The 14,286-nt window shown below is 39.8% G+C and overlaps 1 protein-coding gene across 4 annotated transcripts in view; it reads left to right on the top strand.

Moving 5' to 3' along the window:
* LOC105467787 (glutamate ionotropic receptor NMDA type subunit 2A) overlaps positions 1-14,286 on the top strand; it is a 444,595-nt gene that overhangs the window by 331,883 nt on the left and 98,426 nt on the right. For all 4 annotated transcript variants that reach the window (XM_071084110.1, XM_011717503.3, XM_011717504.3 and 1 more), the window contains 3 exons: positions 3,317-3,522; positions 11,975-12,143; positions 12,295-12,448. In XM_071084110.1, coding sequence (XP_070940211.1) covers positions 3,317-3,522; positions 11,975-12,143; positions 12,295-12,448 — 529 coding nt within the window. The remainder of the gene's footprint in view (positions 1-3,316; positions 3,523-11,974; positions 12,144-12,294; positions 12,449-14,286) is intronic.

Below are 14,286 nucleotides of genomic sequence, written 5' to 3'. Positions count from 1 at the left end.
GAAGCGATAAATCCCAACTTCTTAATAGAGCCTACAAGGCTTTGCATCTTCTGGTCTCCACCTATCTGAAGTGCTCTTTCTTTCTCTGCTCCTCCACAATTCCTTCCCACAACTGTCATGGTCCAATTCATCCTGAATTTCCAATTTCAACTTAAGTGTCACCTCCTCAGGGAAGACGTCTCTGATATCTTTTCTCCTGTATGCTTTCTTAGACCCGTGTTTCATTTCTTCCTCCCAGTTTGTATGAACATATGTTTTTGTGTAATCATTTGACTCAAGTGTCTTCTCAATTAGCACAAAAATTTCATGCAAGCAAACATTTTATCACTTAAGTTACAGTATTCTCAGTGTCTAGCTCAGTGCTTGGAACCTAGTAACCACTCAACACATATTTATGGAATGAATGACTCTGCTAAACCTGTCTACAAACACTGGACTCAGTTATAGTCCCTTGTAAATAGGAATATGGGCAGGGAAAGTGAAGAATGTCTGTTCTCCTTTATCTGGTATATACAATTTAGTAGTTGAGATTTTTGGTGTTTGCAGTGGGGTGCTGAGGGGCCTATCAGATCAGAGAAGAAGATAAGAGCTCTTAGGATCTAAGGCAACGTTGATACAGCAGTTTCAGCTCCTGATCGAGTTCTCTCCACCTACCACTCACCTTCAACCTCCTTGGCTGACCCATGGATACTTTACTTGGATGTGTCAGGAATGGGGAGTAGAACTTGGAGAAGATTTAGGAAGTTATTGCACTCTTGGTGCTAATAAACCTTTTCAACTTTCCTTGAGTCAACGTTAGACTGAAACATTTGCCTGACTCCCGTGGTGTGGGGGTTGTGATGTGGTCAATGACATCATCAAAGATTCTCCTAGCCTTTGCCTTAATTTACATTATCTTGGGGCTTTAAGAAACATGTCTGCAAGGAAGGAAGAGTGTTGGAGCTATAATGTGGTTCCTGCAGCTCAATTCACAGAAGCACTATGTACATAGTGAGAAAGCACCTTTGGGTTCAGAAAGAAGCCCCATGATATAACTCTGGTTCCACCACTTACTTGTTGTGTGAGTTTGTGCAAGTCACATAACCTCTCTGTATTTCAGTTTCCTGAACTATGAAGTTGGAATAATAATGCTTACCATGTAGAATTTGTAGGAATTAAACTAAGTGGTGATATTGGCACATTTCCTGACTATACAGAAGTGCTAAAAAGTTATGTCATTAAAATTATAATATTAAAATGCTATGGTGGAGGTATGTGCAAAGTTCTATATTACTAGGGAAGCAGGAATGATTTTACAGATAAGGTGATAGTTCAGCTATATCTTAAATGCTAACGACAGCAGCAATAGTAAAATAATAGCCACCATGTGTGTTACATGCCATGTCAGGTTCTGTGCTCTATATTTTTGGTACTTTTTGGCTCATTCAAACCTTACTGCAGTCCTTAAGGTCATACCCTGTTGCTCTTTTCATTTTACAAATGGAGAAAGTAAAGCTCAGAGAGGTTGAATGACTTTCCCAAGGCTACTCAGCTAGTGGATGAAGCCAGGATTTACACCTAGTTCTGTTCGACTTCAAAAGCCATTCTCTTACCCACTGAACTCTCCAACTTCTCTTGAAGGTTGTGTTTGAGACTTCCAAGGCAAATGGAAAGAAAAGGGATTGGTATAATATGTCCCAAAAGGGAAAACTTGTATATTTCTTTGTCTATTTGCACATTTTAGTATTTTTGCTTTGATCTATGTCATACAACTGACTGACAGTTCCAAGAAGGCAAAAGCCATTGTGTTTTAGCCATCATTATTCCCAGGCTGGCACTGGGACATAGTAGGTCTTCAATAAATCTATGTTGCATGAATGAAGAATTTGATGGGTTTAACATTCTCCCCAGCCTGTTACATATCATAGCATGAATAAATGAACAATGTGTATGTGTTTAACCAAATTGCTGTACTTGCCATCCTATCTTAAAAAGAAATGTATCAGCAATGCTGGACAATTTTGTAATTAGCCACAGGAAATGCTTCTTCACAGCCAGCAAACATTTTCCAGCCCATATGATGAGGTAATCTTAGAGAGCACTGATTCTCTTCTCTCCTCCCACCCTATCACCTCTCCTGGTGTCCAGCATGTTTGAATTCTCTTTAAGGGCTTGAGATTCATTTCTGGTGACACTTAAACGTTATAGGAGGAGAGGTGAGTGGGTCATGTCAACACAGACAAGCCTGGATTTGGCACTTAGCTTTTCAGACGAGGTGTTTTCCTCCAGGCTGGTATTACACATAAAGCGGTGACCTGTGGTGTCAAGCAATCGCGTGTGGGAGCAGGAGGAGAAGGGAGAAAGAGCAGCGCGGGGGCAGCTTCCTCCCGGCGTGTATGTGAATAGTGCCAATAAGCTGTCAAATAAAATTAAGGTTCAAAATATACAGCCTTCAATTTGATTGCACTAAGATGCCGACTGCTGCTCCGAGGGAATACAATCGATTCTATTTTGACAGGTCTTGATGTACGCTAAGCAGTAACAGTCTCCGCTCTGTGCAGGATTAATAAAAGTTCACCTTAATTTGCAACTTAAATAGAACCGTATCTAGGGTCAAAACGATGCTTTCAATTTCCCCACCTGCTCCATCTCTCCCGTGTGTTATCTCAGTCCTCCTCCTCTTCTTTTCACTCTCCAGCTTCGTTTTCCTCTCCCTTTTTCTCTTTCCCTTCATCTTAGTACCTTTTTTATTTCTTTCTCCTTTTCACTTTCTTTTCTTTATTCTTAAAAACAATATGGAGTCCCTATGATGTGCCAAGCACTGTGCTTTTGCCTTTCATGCATTGCCTTATTGAATTCCCATGGCATTCTTAAGAAGTAGGGGGAGTCGTGTTCGTTATACAGATGAGAAAACAGAAGATCTTAGGATTAAGAGCTTGCCTAGAGTTGTACAGCTAGTAAGTGGTACAGTTGGAGAATCAAACCCAGACCTCTCTGATTCTAAAAGTCTGTGCTGTTTCCTTGCCGTCCGTGGTCCTGAACTCTGGCAGAACGTTACAACCACCTGCGGGGCTCTAAAGGTATCAGTGCCTGGGCACCACCTCCCGAGATGCAGTTTGATTCCTCTGGGGATGAGGGGAGCTGGAATGGAGAACTGCCCCATATTCTGTTTTCTCTTTATGCCCGTTTGTCTTAGCACAGAAGTAGATGCATATGTTGAGGTATGAGGCAGAAAGACCCTTGAGACGGATGGATGTCTCCGGCAGGGAAAGGATTTGCCTCTCCAGAAATCAGCGGCGGAAGAAAGCACAGCTGTGTCTTTGTGTTTGTGCTGCAGGTGGGCAAGTGGGAGAACCAGACGCTGAGCCTGAGGCACGCCGTGTGGCCCAGGTACAAGTCCTTCTCCGACTGTGAGCCGGATGACAACCATCTCAGCATCGTCACCCTGGAGGAGGCCCCGTTCGTCATTGTGGAAGATATAGACCCCCTGACCGAGACGTGTGTGAGGAACACTGTGCCGTGTCGGAAGTTCGTCAAAATCAAGTGAGTGGCAGGGATGCTGTCGCCTGAATGTGCCCAACCCTTTGAAATAGCTCGGATCATCGATAGTAACAATATCTGTACTTGAATCATAAAATGTCATAGAAAATACACTCCATTATAGTAGGTATAATACAATAATCAATTTAAAAAAGACTTAGATAAATTCCTGGAGATGTGCCAAACTTGCATTCATTTAATTCCACCAGCAATATGAGGTGGGTAGTTTTTCCCGTTGTAAATATAATAAAACCAACTTATGGGAAGATTATGAAACATGTCAAAGCCATCTAGCTAGGAAATGGAAGAGGTAGGACTCAAACAGTGGTCCAACTGACTCCACAGACATGTTTTTAACCCTTATGTTGAATCGATCCTCCCCTTCAGTATTTCTAGTTTAATTTAATTTATTCATTTATTTATTTTTGAACAAACATATTCAAAAAATATCTTTATATTTTTAATATAGAAAACATATTTATGTATTAAAATAGAAATATGTTTATATATTAAATATATGAGATTATATATTTTATATATTTAAAATATATAAAACATCATATATTTTATGTATTAAAATATAAAACATATTTTTATGTATTAAAATATAAAACATTTTATGTATTAAAATATATAAAACATATTTTTATATATTTAAAATATATTTTTTTACTTCAAATATATGTAAAACACATTTTATACATTAAAAGATATAGTACGTTGTATTTTTTATGTATTAAAAATATATATAGCTGGACACAGTGATGCACGTCTATAATCTCAGCAGTTTGGGAGGCCAGGCTGGGCAGATTACTTGAGGTCAGGAGTTGAAGCCAGCCTAGGCAACATGGCTAAACCCTGTCTTTGTTAAAAATACAAAAACTAGCCATGTATGGTGGTAGCCACCTGTGATCCCAGCTACTCAGGAGGCTGAAGCATGAGAATCACTTGAATCTGGGAGGTGGAGGTTACGATAAGTCGAGATCGAGCCACTACACTCCACCCTAGGTGACAGAGCGAGACTCTGACTCAAAAATAAATGAAGAAATGAAAATAGAAATATATAAAACATTATACATTTTTACATATTGAAATATATAAAGCATATATTTTTATATATTTTATATATAAACTATTTTATATAATACATATTTATATATAAACTATGTATTTATATATAAACTGCGTAGTTTATAATATATAAATTTATATATAAACTACGTATATATAAAATACATTTTATATAAAATACATAGTTTGTATATATAAACTACGTAGTTTATATATTAAAATATAAACATATTTTCATATATTAAAAATATGGAAACCAATATATTTTTATATATTAAACGTATATAAAACATACATTTTTGTTAAAATATATAAAACATATTTTTATGTTAAAAATATATAAAACATTTTTATGTTAAAAATGTATAAAACATTTTTTATGTTAAAAATGTATAAAACATTTTTGTATGTTAAAAATGTATAAAACATATATTTTTATATGTTAAAATATATAAAACATATTTTATATGTTGAAAATGTATAAAACATTATATATTTTTGTATGTCAAAAATATATAAAACTTTTTTTTTATATATAATGACAGGATCTTGCTCTGTCCCCCAGGGTGGAGTGCAGTGGTATGATCACAGCTCACTGCGTTCTTGAACTCCTAGGCTCAAGCGATCCTCTCACCCCAGCCTCCTGAATAGCTGAGACTACAGGCCTGCGCCACCAAGTCTGGATCATTTTTTAATTAAATTTTTTTAGAGACAGGGGTCTTGATGTGTTACCAAGGCTGGTCTCAAGCTCCTGACCTTAAGTGATCCTCGTGCCTTGGCCTCCTGAGTCACTGGGATTACAGATGTGAGCCACTGTGTCCAGTTTCCTTTAGTCTTTTTAAAAATAATTATCTCATTTCCACTTTTCTGGCTGTCCCTTCGCTTTCGCCCACACATTCTTCTTCCTTCCATCTCCTTTATAGATCCCAGATTCGTGCTTCTCAAAAATGTGAAAAACATCTCTCCATTTGGGAGTGAACACACACCTTGCATGTTACTTTCTGATACAATCCAGGTGCAAATGGAACTTCTGGCCGTTTCTCAGCTCAGCAGCAGCTAGCAGGCACTGCATCTATGTCATTTCTCCTTTTGTTATGATTGAAGAAAGAGCTGGCATTGTCTATTATGAGGTCCCCCTTAATCTACAAACCCTCTGGGGACACAGAAACCTCCATGGCCAACTCCGAGGCCCTGATCCTGGTATTTCCTAATTCAAACATAAGCAAAAACACCACCTCATAGGCGACTCACAGAAGAAAAAGGCCTGCTGTTGGATGGAAACTTTATTTTTTTTCTGAGTCCTTTCTGATCTGTTTCTTTTACCTATTTCTTACTCATCCTTTAAGTGTAGCTCCTGCATCCCAAGCTGGGTTAGCTCTTCCTACTTCCACAGTACCTGAGTCTGTCTCTCTCTACCCTCATCACCTGTCTGTACAGTGTCTAGTGTATCTGTCTTCTCCCTGGCTTCTGAGCCACCTACATATAGGGAATGTGACTTACTAATATTTGCACCCTCAGTTACAAGGGCACAGCATGACATACCAATGTTTGTTTCATGACTAGGAAGAGAGATTTTTACTTCCTCGTTTCAAACTCCAGTCTCAGCCATTAACACACCAGATGCAAGTCCCCAGATCTCAATCCTTTAGATCAGGATTTTAAAGATATAATATGTAATTGCTAAATGTACTATGAGGGCCTATTTTGGTTTGGAGAAAGTTTTATCAGTGGGGTCACAAATGTCAGCCTCTTTGAAGTTGAAATCCTGAATACATCATGGAATAAATAAATATGCCCCTCCTAAAAAGGCCTTTCCTTTCTCCGGTGTCCCCACTGTGGCTCCCTGGGATGAAGCTTTTTTTTGATAAGCAGTCCCCCAGCCTCCACTCTCCTGGAGATGAGGAAGAGCTGGGGCCCACCAAGGAAGGGCAAGTGTACATCCCGTGATTCATGATTCATGATTCATCATGATTCATAATTGTGTGAAACAGACCATGTTTTGGGGTCATGAATGTTTTAATGATTTTTGCTGAATTCCTTTACAGTGAAATAACACCAACATTGTTATAAATAAAATTGTTTTAATACAGAATGAATGAATGTGCATTAAGCACAGTTTACATGTTAGGCACATTGCTGGGCACAGGGGATACATTGATGAACAGGGAGAGCAAAAGACTAGGACCTTTCCATCATGGAACATATGTGGTTAGAAAACAATTCAACCAAGAAGAAATGGACAACCCCATGTTGTAATAAACCTTGTGATGAATAGAAAGAGAGTGGTATGAGAAGAGAGGAAATCGGGGTATGTGGGGTTACTTTAGCTCACACAGGTAAGGTTTAAGGTGATATATACAGGATGAGAAGGAGCCACACATGTGAAGATTTGGGGAAAGCCTTCCAGGTAGAGACAATGGCAGGTGCAAAGGCCCTGGGGAGGAAAGAAGCTTGGGAGTTTGGGAAACAGAAGGAAACCCAGTGCAATGCTAGAGAGTGATGAGTTACAAGGAGGACAGAGGAGATGATGTGGGAACGTTGTCAGAGGATGTTCTAATTTGGGTGGGTGTTCTTTGAGCAGAACTTGGCCCGATGAAGAAAGCAAAGTGGCTGGCAGAAAGCAGAGTCTAACCTCAGTGGGACACCTCCTCTATGATAACAATACCCTCCGTGTTTCAATAGGGTAATCAAATGAGGCCCCTTGTGTTCCAGAATCAATAACAGGAGTTTAGAACCTTTAAAATCCAAAGCCCTGGAGCTGAAAACAAGTAGATCCCCAAGTACTGAGTCACATTTGTATGAAGAAGAGAAATCAAAATAAGTTGCTGTCTTTAAAAGAATTGACTTTTCTACTGAAGACTATCAACAGCTTAACAGGTTCAAATTCACGTTTTTGGTTTCTGTGAGGAGACAGTAGCTTGCAGCTTTCCTTCTTCCACTTGGGGATATGAGGAGTTTACTGTGTGTCTAGATGAAATGAAAGTCTTTGACTCATGTGAGAGCAATAGAGAATTGCTAGGATCCACTAATCCCAACGTTAAAGAAGATTAGATCAATTGCATTTCCTACAGGGAACGTCTTTGAGACAGGCTGATCAGTTGCAAAAAGGATTCCTGTTAGACAACGTGATTGTATGAAACCTTTTTGTTTCTCACTTCTGATAAATGGTGGGGTCTTCTAAGAATACCAGGTAACAAGAAATGAGCTGAGAAATCTTTCTCTCTGCTCTGTTAGTTGGGTGATAAAGACATGCAGAGAAAATTGGAAAAATCATTTGGCCTGATGTGTAGCGAGAAATGGCCATACTGTCAATTAAGCTCACAAACTGTCAAATCGTTGGTGGGAAGAAAGGAAATTTATTTTTAAGTGCTGGATGAGATTAGTCTGAGTCTCCATGGTGGACAGGAGCCAACCCAGGACCTGGACATAGGTCTGAGTCGCATGGCTGTGCTCGTATCCACTGGCTATACTGGGAAATTGTAGAGCTGGTAAACTGGACAATTTATTGGATCCCTTTCCCCATATTTGTTTTTATGAGTCATTCCCTCTCTTGGGTGGTGGAGCACTGAGAGAGATCACATGGGGACCATTTCTCAGTCTGTGTAGTTAAGTCACATCCCCTGCACGCCCACACAAGGGCTGTAATAGGAACCAACAGACGTTCCCAATTACAAGCTGGTCTGCAATTCCATAATTACTGTGATAAATTCAACTATTGAATTTGCTGTGTGCCTTTTTCATCCTGTGTCCCCAGGGCCCAGTTCCATGTCTTGTGCACAGTAGACACTTAGTGGGTGCTTGTTGGGTGAAAATGCATCAATGATCATTTGTATTTAGAAATACACCTGGTGTTCAGGGATATGGGTGAGATAACTCATAAACTGGCTGAGGTTTCCAGGGAGACCAAAGAATGCCACTATATGCCCGTGACCCTTAATCTTAAACCTGGAGCATCTAAAATTTCTGTCTAATCTCCCAGAAATCTTGACCAGGTGAAGGAAGAGCCTGTGACAGGGGAAGAAGGGAAGGAACATAGAATGAAGGTGATAAAAATGAACAAAGGTGGGGAAAGAGTGTCAGTGCATGGCCAACAGCGACCAGAAAGAAAAAGAGAGAATTCGATTTTCACACATTTTTCAGAGCCATGTATATTGAGAAGGAAGTAGTATCTGGACATTCCATCAACTTTAGTGTACTTAGGACACACTTCTATCATATTTGTGGCAGTTTTAACTCTAGCCCAACCCCCTCCATTCTGGCTAATTGGTGGAGATGGAGCTGGCACATACCCCATGACTGTACAGTGTTGAGGTCACTAATCATCACATGCAAATATACACAGATGTGGCCTCCTACTACCCCCACGCTAAGGATGCTGGATCACAGCAGGTCATCCAGCCTCTAGGCAAGAGAGTAAAGTCTCTATGGTGGTCTGGGCTGACAGAAGCAGAGTGGTTGAGTACAAATCACTGACAGGATGTGGGGGTGGGGTGCAATGGTGAAGAGAGTGATTCAAGACAGGCAGTCTTTGATCCTGAGATAAAGGAAAGCATTGATAAGCAGGTGTCATTTACAACCCACTTCTGTTACTCAAAATTATGTTTTCCCACTTGAGTATGGTGGCTCACACCTGTAATCCCAGCACTTTGAAAGGCCAAAGTGGGAGTATCACTTGAGGCCAGGAGGTCCAGGCTGCAGTGAGCCATGATCGCATCACTGCAACCCGGTCTGGGTAACAGAGCAAGAGTGTGTCTCTTAATAAAATTGTTCTGTCAAATCTGCCTACCTTCATGGCTATAGAGATGATGTATATCATACAAATCAATGTTGTTTGATGTGTGTGTGTTGTCAATTACATAAGTAGTATGTACTTACTAGATAATTTGGGGAAAAAACCCTAAAAATATAAAAAAGAAAACATGTTTTTCACCATTCCAAAATAACTATGCTTGCTTCTTTCTTCCTTCCTTCCTCTCTCTTTTTTTCTTTTTTCCTTCCTTCCTTCCTTCCTTCCTTTCCCTCCCTCCCCCTCTCTCTCCCTTTCTTTCCTTCTTTCTTTTCCTTTTTTTTTCTTTTCTTCCTTCCTTCCTTCCCTCCCTCCCTCCCTCTTTCTTTTTCTGTCTCCCTCTTTCTCTCCCTTTCTTTTTTTCCTTCCTTTCTTTTCCTTTCTTTTCTTCTTTCTCTCTCTCTCTTTACTTTCTTCCCTCCCCTCCCCTCTCCTCCCCTCCCCTCCCCTCTCCTCCCCTCCCCTCTCCTCTCCTTTCCTTTCCTTTGTTTCAATAGAGTCTCACTCCGTCACCTAGGCTGGAGTGCAGTGGTATGATCTTGGCTCACTGCAACCTCTGCCTCCCAGGTTGAAGCTATTCTTATGCCTCCTACATAGCTGGGATTACAGGTGCATGCCACCATGCCCAGCTCATTTTTGTATTTTTAGTAAAAATACAGTTTCTCCATGTTGGCCAGGCTGGTCTCAAACTCCCAACCTCAGGGGATCCACCCAACTTGGCTTCCCAAAGTGCTGAGATTACAGGAAAGAGCCACTGTGCCTGTCCTATGCTTCATATTTCATTGTTTTTCCATACAGTTATTTCATAAGCTCATCTGCTTTTATATAGCTGTGATTATTCTGTTTGTACTACTGTGTAACCTACTTCTTTAATATGACATGGAAACATAAGAATTTTCCTGTGATGATGTTGGATTTCCATAGACATCGCTTTAGTGCTTAGGTAACACTTCAATGTGTGGATGTGCCAAAAATGGGATATTCAAACAGAGAACATATTCATGAAATGCATGACTCAAAGACAGGGTTGAGCTAATGGGATATCCATTAATCAAGCATATTGCCCAGAAAGGCCTTGATCTTATGTGAGTTGTGTAAGTACTTTTTGCTATCAGTTGGATAGACCAGTATTTCCTTTCTTTTCTCTTTTCTCTCTCTCCTTCCTTCCTTCCTTTTTCTTCCTTCCTTTTTCTTTCTTTCTCCTTCCTTCTTTTCTTTCTCCTTCCTTCCTTCCTTTTCTTTCCTTCTTCCTTTTTCTTTCTTTCTCTTTCTTTCTTTCCTTCCTTTCTCTTTCTTTCTTTTTTTCTCTCTCCTTTCTTTCTTTCTTTCTTTCTTTCTTTCTTTCTTTCTTTCTTTCTTTCTTTCTTTCTTTCTTCTTTCTTTCTTTCTTTCCTCCTTTCCTCCTTTTTCCTCCCTTCCTCCCTTCCTCTCTTTCTCTCTTTCTTTCTTTCTCTCTCTTTCTTCACTCTTGTCACCCAGGCTTGAGTGCAATGCCATGATCTTGGCTCACTACAGCCTCCGCCTCCTGGGTTCAAGTCATTCTCATCCCTCAGTCTCCTGAGTATCTGGAACTACAAGCCCCTGCCACCATGCCTGGCTAATTTTTGTATTTTTAGTAGAGACAGGGTTTCGCCATGTTGGCCAGGCTGGTCTTGAACTTCTGACCTCAGGTGATCCACCCGCCTCGGCCTCCCAAAGTGCTGGGATTATAGGTGTGAGTCACCATACCCAGCCTCCTTTCTTTTTGAAGGTATTTTTCTGGTTTGCAAGGGTGTCCTTTGAATATGTCTTGTTCTGGTGAATACAGCAAGATGGCTGGTCCAAAACAATAAGTATAGCCTTGGTAGAGTATACAATAGCCTTTAAGATAGCTTAAATTTTAATAGGGCTTTCACCTGATCAAGGACTTTGTTTTTAGAGGTGTTTCCTTTTATACTACGTGTCACATATGTAGATAGGGAAGACATTATTAATGAGCCCTCATGTAACATTTGGCTCTATCAAGAGAAGTTCGGTCCACAACCTCAGGCATGGAATAGAACCCAAGTCTCCTGATTCTTGGTTGAGGTGTTCTCTGGGTACCTTCACTTTTCCCCTTTGGTTTCAAGCCTCTGTAATTATAAAATGAAGCAAAACCCTGCTTTCTCTGAGAATTTCACATCCTCCTCTCCCATTCTCTAATAAGTTTTTATGACTCAGTTTAGATCAGATGACTAAACTCTAGTCTAAAATTGTATATGTTATAAACTCTTAAAAATTGAAGAGTTGGTAATTTTTACCTGTTTAATGGGTATACAAATATCACCTAATTCAGAAAATGTTATGGAGATTAATTCAACAATTAGTATAAAGCCTTTAGGATAGTGCCTAGCAAATAGTAATTACTCAGTAAGTGTTAGCTCTTGTCATGATAACTGCTATAATTAAGGACACTTTCTGCTTTTGCTGTCATATACTCACTGTGGGTCCTTGGGAAAGCCACTTCCCCTTTTTAAACTTCAGTTTACTCATCTGAAAAATAGGAGAAGAGTACAGCTAATGATTGTGAACAAACCTTCCAGTGCTAACATTCTGTGGTCCTGGGATTTTTCTTTACAGCAATTCAACCAATGAGGGGATGAATGTGAAGAAATGCTGCAAGGGGTTCTGCATTGATATTCTGAAGAAGCTTTCCAGAACTGTGAAGTTTACTTACGACCTCTACCTGGTGACCAATGGGAAGCACGGCAAGAAAGTTAACAATGTGTGGAATGGAATGATCGGTGAAGTAAGTTATCTTTTCATCCCCTGGACTCTTATTCAGACAAAGTGCCTGCAGTCCTCAGGAATGTTGGCAGGAAAAGTAAAGGTACTGTTCTTCTTCTTTTCTTTTCTTTTTTTTTTTTTTTTTTTTTTTTTTTTTTTTGCCTTGCATCCAGGTGGTCTATCAACGGGCAGTCATGGCGGTTGGTTCTCTCACCATCAATGAGGAACGTTCTGAAGTGGTGGACTTCTCTGTGCCCTTTGTGGAAACGGGAATCAGTGTCATGGTTTCAAGAAGTAATGGCACCGTCTCACCTTCTGCTTTTCTAGGTGTGTGAATTTCATAATGACTATTGCTTTCATATAAGGAATTGTAGGAAATCTTGTTTGCTCAGAGGATGGGACCGGAAAGGAACTTGTTCAGTTCCGTTTGGCCATGGCAGCATTTGAATTATCCTATGAGAGGGTTAGGCTTTGTGTCCCTACCCAAATCTCATCTGGAATTGTAATCCACAGCTGTTGGGGGAGAGACCTGATGGGAGGTGACAGGATCATGGGGAATGTTTCTCCCATTCTGTTCTTGTGATAGTGAGTGAGTTCTCATGAGATCTGATGGTTTAATAAGGGGCTCTTCCCCCTTCGCTTCACTTCTCTCACGTGCCACCATGTAAGACGTGCCTGCTTCCTCTTTTGCCATGATTGTAAGTTTCCTGGGGACTCCCCAGCCATGTGGAACTGTGAGTGAATTAAATCCCTTTCCTTTATAAATTGCCCAATCTCAGTTTTTTTTTTAGATGGAGTCTAGCTCTGTTGCCCAGGCTTGAGTGCAGTGGTGTGATCTCAGCTTACTGCAGCCTCTGCCTCCTGGCTTCAAGCGATTCTCCCACCTCAGCCTCCCCAGTAGCTGGGATTACAGGTGCTCACCACCATGCCTGGCTAATTTTTGTGTAGAGATGGGGTTTCACCATGTTGGCCAGACTGATCTCAAACTCCTGACCTCAAGTGATTCTCAGGCAGTTCTTTATAGCAGCGTGAGAGTAGACTAATACATCCTAATTCACTCCCCTCCACCCCCAGTTCACATCTTTCATTTGTCTTAAACTTGGAAAAAGCTGCTGAAAAAAATATGATCACATATTCAGATACTGGTCTTGACTCCGTAGAATGTAAATTAATAGATATATTGCTTAGAATCTTGAAAACATTTAAAAAATAAACCTGTCTGTCCACAGTTAATTTAAACCAGCTCATAAACCTTTATTCAGCATCTACATATCCATCCTCCATCCCACAAAGAACAGCAATCATTTATTTGCTCGATGTAAGAGTGGAAATAATGATGACTGTACAATGATTTATGCCAGTATTCTGCTAACAGAAGTAGTCTGAAAAGTATACGCTGATTTAAAATTAATCAAATCATATTTTAATTGTGACTACCCATTAAGCCAAATAGTTTGTAAAGAAGGACATTCTTTTGATTTTTTTAACCATTTCATAAATTTATGTTTTCACAAAAAAGGTTTTTTGTTTTTTGTTTTTTAAATCAAGAAAGAGCTATATTTTCTATCATCTGCTTTTCTCTAGCACTCATACTGTATTGGGTAACCTGGAGAGAGTAGTTGAAACTTCATGGAACATAGTAAAGCATTATTTTTGTCTTTAAAGGAAAGTGTTGTATTAACTGTTTGGTTATCATAAATGACTTTTGACCATAACTATCTTGTTGAATATCATGAAATTCAGATCACTAATTCCCCCTTGGCACTCCCATATAAGTGGGTTTGTCCCAAATTAGGGAAGGTTAAGACAAACCTGAATCTCTGGAGGAAAACTGAGAGAGGCAAAATATTATATATTTAATTTTTTAAAAATTTCAGTAGCTCAGGGGTACAAGTGGTTTTAGGTTATATGGACGAATTATATAGTGGTGAAGTTTGGGCATTTAGTGTACCTGTCACCTAAATAGTGTACATTGTAGGTAATTTTTCATCACTCATCTCCCTCCCATCCTCTCCCTTTTTGAGTCTCCAGTGTCCATTATACCATTTGTGTGCTTTTTCATACCCATAGCTTAGCTTTCATTTAGAAATGAGAACATGGAGTATTAGATTTTCCATTCCTGAAAAACCCATCCCCCAGTTCACATCTTTCACTTATCTCAAACT

This window comes from Macaca nemestrina, chromosome 18 (genome assembly GCF_043159975.1).
Source record: "Macaca nemestrina isolate mMacNem1 chromosome 18, mMacNem.hap1, whole genome shotgun sequence".
Taxonomy (NCBI): Eukaryota; Metazoa; Chordata; class Mammalia; order Primates; family Cercopithecidae; genus Macaca; species Macaca nemestrina.
Note: the sequence above shows the minus strand (reverse complement) of the source record. Positions and strands in the feature narration are given on the sequence as shown.